This window comes from Mauremys reevesii, linkage group 1, assembly GCF_016161935.1.
Source record: "Mauremys reevesii isolate NIE-2019 linkage group 1, ASM1616193v1, whole genome shotgun sequence".
NCBI lineage: Eukaryota > Metazoa > Chordata > Testudines > Geoemydidae > Mauremys > Mauremys reevesii.
This window is the reverse complement of record NC_052623.1, coordinates 5038315-5041294: the sequence shown is the minus strand read 5'-3', so window position 1 is coordinate 5041294 and position 2980 is coordinate 5038315. Positions and strand designations below refer to the sequence as shown.

General features: G+C 54.4%; 1 protein-coding gene across 1 annotated transcript; it reads left to right on the top strand.

Moving 5' to 3' along the window:
• The first annotated feature begins 1405 nt into the window (after positions 1–1405).
• Positions 1406–2678, top strand: LOC120395558 (olfactory receptor 52N2-like). Its single transcript, XM_039520047.1, has 2 exons — positions 1406–2056; positions 2382–2678. Exons 1-2 carry the CDS (start codon positions 1406–1408, stop codon positions 2676–2678), a joined length of 948 nt encoding a protein of 315 aa, XP_039375981.1.
• Positions 2679–2980: the final 302 nt, after the last annotated feature.

The following is a 2980-nucleotide window of genomic DNA, read 5'->3' as shown; positions in this document are numbered from 1 at the left end:
TTGCCCATTTGAATATAATCACTTCCATTCTTTATACTGTTCTCCTCTACAGGGCCGCCCAGAGGATTCCGGGGGCCCGGGGTCTTCGGTGGCGGGGGGCCCCTTCTGTTCCGGGACCCGCCGCCGAAGTGCCCCGAAGACCCGCGGCGGGAACCCCCCGCCGCCGAATTACCGCCGAAGCGGGACCCGCCGCCGAAGCGCAGCCTGGTCTTCGGCGGTAATTCGGTGGCGGGGGGGGTCCCCGCCGCGGGCCTTCGGGACACTTCGGCGGCGGGTCCCGGAACAGAAAAAGCCCCCCGCCGCCGAAGACCGGGCTGCACTTCGGCGGCGGCGGCGGGTCCCCCCCCCGGCCCCGGCCCCAGCCCCTTACCCGAGCGGCGCCGGCGGGGCCTGAGCTCCGTCCGCTCAGAGCCGCGTGGTGAGGGGCGGGGCTGTGAGCCCCACGCCGAGCGGAGGCAGCTGCCCCGCCCCCTCCCCACGCGACTCTGAGCGGGGCGGGGCTCAGGCCCCGTTGGAGCGCCCAGCCCCACCCCCTCACCACGCGGCTTGGATCGGGCCGGGGCTCAGGGGCTCGGCCGGAGACTCGGCGCTTGATGCGCTGAGGCTCCAGGAGAGGGGCGGAGGCGTGAGCCCCCGCTGTTCTCTTGGGGGCCCCTGCAGAACCCGGGGCCCGGGGCAAATTGCCCCCTTTTCCCCCCCCTCTGGGCGGCCCTGCTCATCTACCACATGCCTCCTTTTTTGTTTCTTCTTTTAAATAAACAGTCCTGGGCATTTCAATCTGTCCTCATATGGCATCCTCCCCCTGTCTCAGATATCCCCTTTAGAAGTGCTATATCCTTTATAGAGACTGGATCATGCCTGGTATTTTCCTGGACATGTGTTCCAGCTGGGATGCTTCCCCCAAAACATGTTTGTCAAAGGTTTAGATTTTTTCTATTCTCACATTTTGAGCAACTGGGTGAATGGGGAACTCCCTACACCACAGAATCTCTAGCATGGGTTTCATTTCATGAATGAACAATGACAGATAACCAGTATCCACACTAGCGTTTCCTGATGGAGCCTTTTAAGGTTTCATAGACTCCGAAGGGTAGGAATTATTAACATATGGTGCACCATAAAACATGGAATTGGCATTAGTAGGGTCATTTGTTCATAGTTCATTTCTCTGAATAATGAAAATGTCAATTTTCAGTGTGTGAATAGTGAACAATCTGCTTCACCAATGAGAAAAGCCTTCAGTAGTGCATGTAGTGTCTCATATTAACATTGTCTCTCTCTGTCCAGGCATTTGTACTGCAACCATCATCCTTGACCTTGGGCACATACAGGAAGTGAGGGGAACAAACAGTACATACAGGAGACACCATTCTGCCTCAAAGTTGGACACCTTCTCCCCTACTCCATGTCAGATTCCAACATAACCGACATGACCAACCCCTCCACCTTCATCCTGCTGGGCATTCCTGGCCTGGAGGTGGCCCATGTCTGGATCTCCATCCCCTTCTGCACCATGTACGCCATAGCTGTCTTGGGGAACTTCACCATCCTGTTCATCGTGAAGACAGAGCAGAGCCTCCATGGGCCCATGTACTATTTCCTCTGCATGCTGGCCGTCACCGACCTGGTCCTGTCCACGTCCATCCTGCCCAAAATGCTGAGCATCTTCTGGTTCAATTCCAGGGAGATCGATTTCAGTGCCTGCCTCACCCAGCTGTACTTGATTCACTGCTTCATAGTGATGGAGTCTGGGATCCTTGTGGCCATGGCTTTTGATCGCTATGTGGCCATCTGTGATCCCCTGAGACATTCCACTATCCTGACAAACCCCATTGTGGCCAAGATTGGCATGGCTGCGGGGCTACGTGGTGGCATGCTCGTACTGCCCTATGTCTTGCTGGCGAGGCAGTGGCCATATTGCAGAACCAACATCATCCCACACACACATTGTGAGCACATGGCCGTGGTGAAGTTGGCCTGTGCTGACATCCGTGTCAGTAGTTACTACGGTCTCTCTGTGGCAATCTTGGTGATCAGTATGGATGTGCTTTTTATCGCTTTATTTTCTTTTAAATAAACAGTCCTGGGCATTTCAATCTGTCCTCATATGGCATCCTCCCCCTGTCTCAGATATCCCCTTTAGAAGTGCTATATCCTTTATAGAGACTGGATCATGCCTGGTATTTTCCTGGACATGTGTTCCAGCTGGGATGCTTCCCCCAAAACATGTTTGTCAAAGGATTAGATTTTTTCTATTCTCACATTTTGAGCAACTGGGTGAATGGGGAACTCCCTACACCACAGAATCTCTAGCATGGGTTTCATTTCATGAATGAACAATGACAGATAACCAGTATCCACACTAGCGTTTCCTGATGGAGCCTATGTCCTATATCCAAATCCTCAGGGCCATCTTCAGCCTCCCCACAAAGGATGCCCGGCTCAAGACTTTTGGGACCTGCATCTCCCACCTCTGTACCATCTTAGTCTTTTACATCTCAGCTCTTTTCTCCTCCCTCACGTACCGGTTTGGCCACAATGTGCCCCTACATTTCCACGTTCTCATTGCCAATGTCTACTTCCTGGTGCCCTCCATGCTAAACCCCATCATCTATGGGGTGAGGACCAAACAGATTCGGGACAGGCTGCTCCGGCTCTTTGCTCATAAAGGGACGTAAAGTTTTCTTCTGGTGCTCTGGCTCTTAGACTGAGCTCCATGCAGAGCTGGGAGGTGACATGGTGCTGGGCCCTACCTTTTCCTGACCTTACTGTGCGTTCTCAACATGACAGACCGGTAACTGGATCCCTGAAGCCCTGCTCTCTGCCCAACCTCTTCTCCCAAGGCCCCACCCGTGTTCCACATCTTCCCTCAAGGCACCACCCACTTCTGTGATTCTTCCCCCAAGGTGCTGCCCCTCTCTCTCCCTCCTCTCCTCCCCTCTCCCCATCACTTGCTGGATCATCTCCACCTCCATTTCCC

Bases quoted from the DNA above. Each gene is read 5' to 3' on its own strand.
- LOC120395558 (XM_039520047.1), top strand. From the start codon at position 1,406: ATGTCAGATTCCAACATAACCGACATGACCAACCCCTCCACCTTCATC. The intron at 2,057-2,381 runs GCTTTATTTTCT...TTCCTGATGGAG, and splicing joins GTATGGATGTGCTTTTTATC to CCTATGTCCTATATCCAAAT.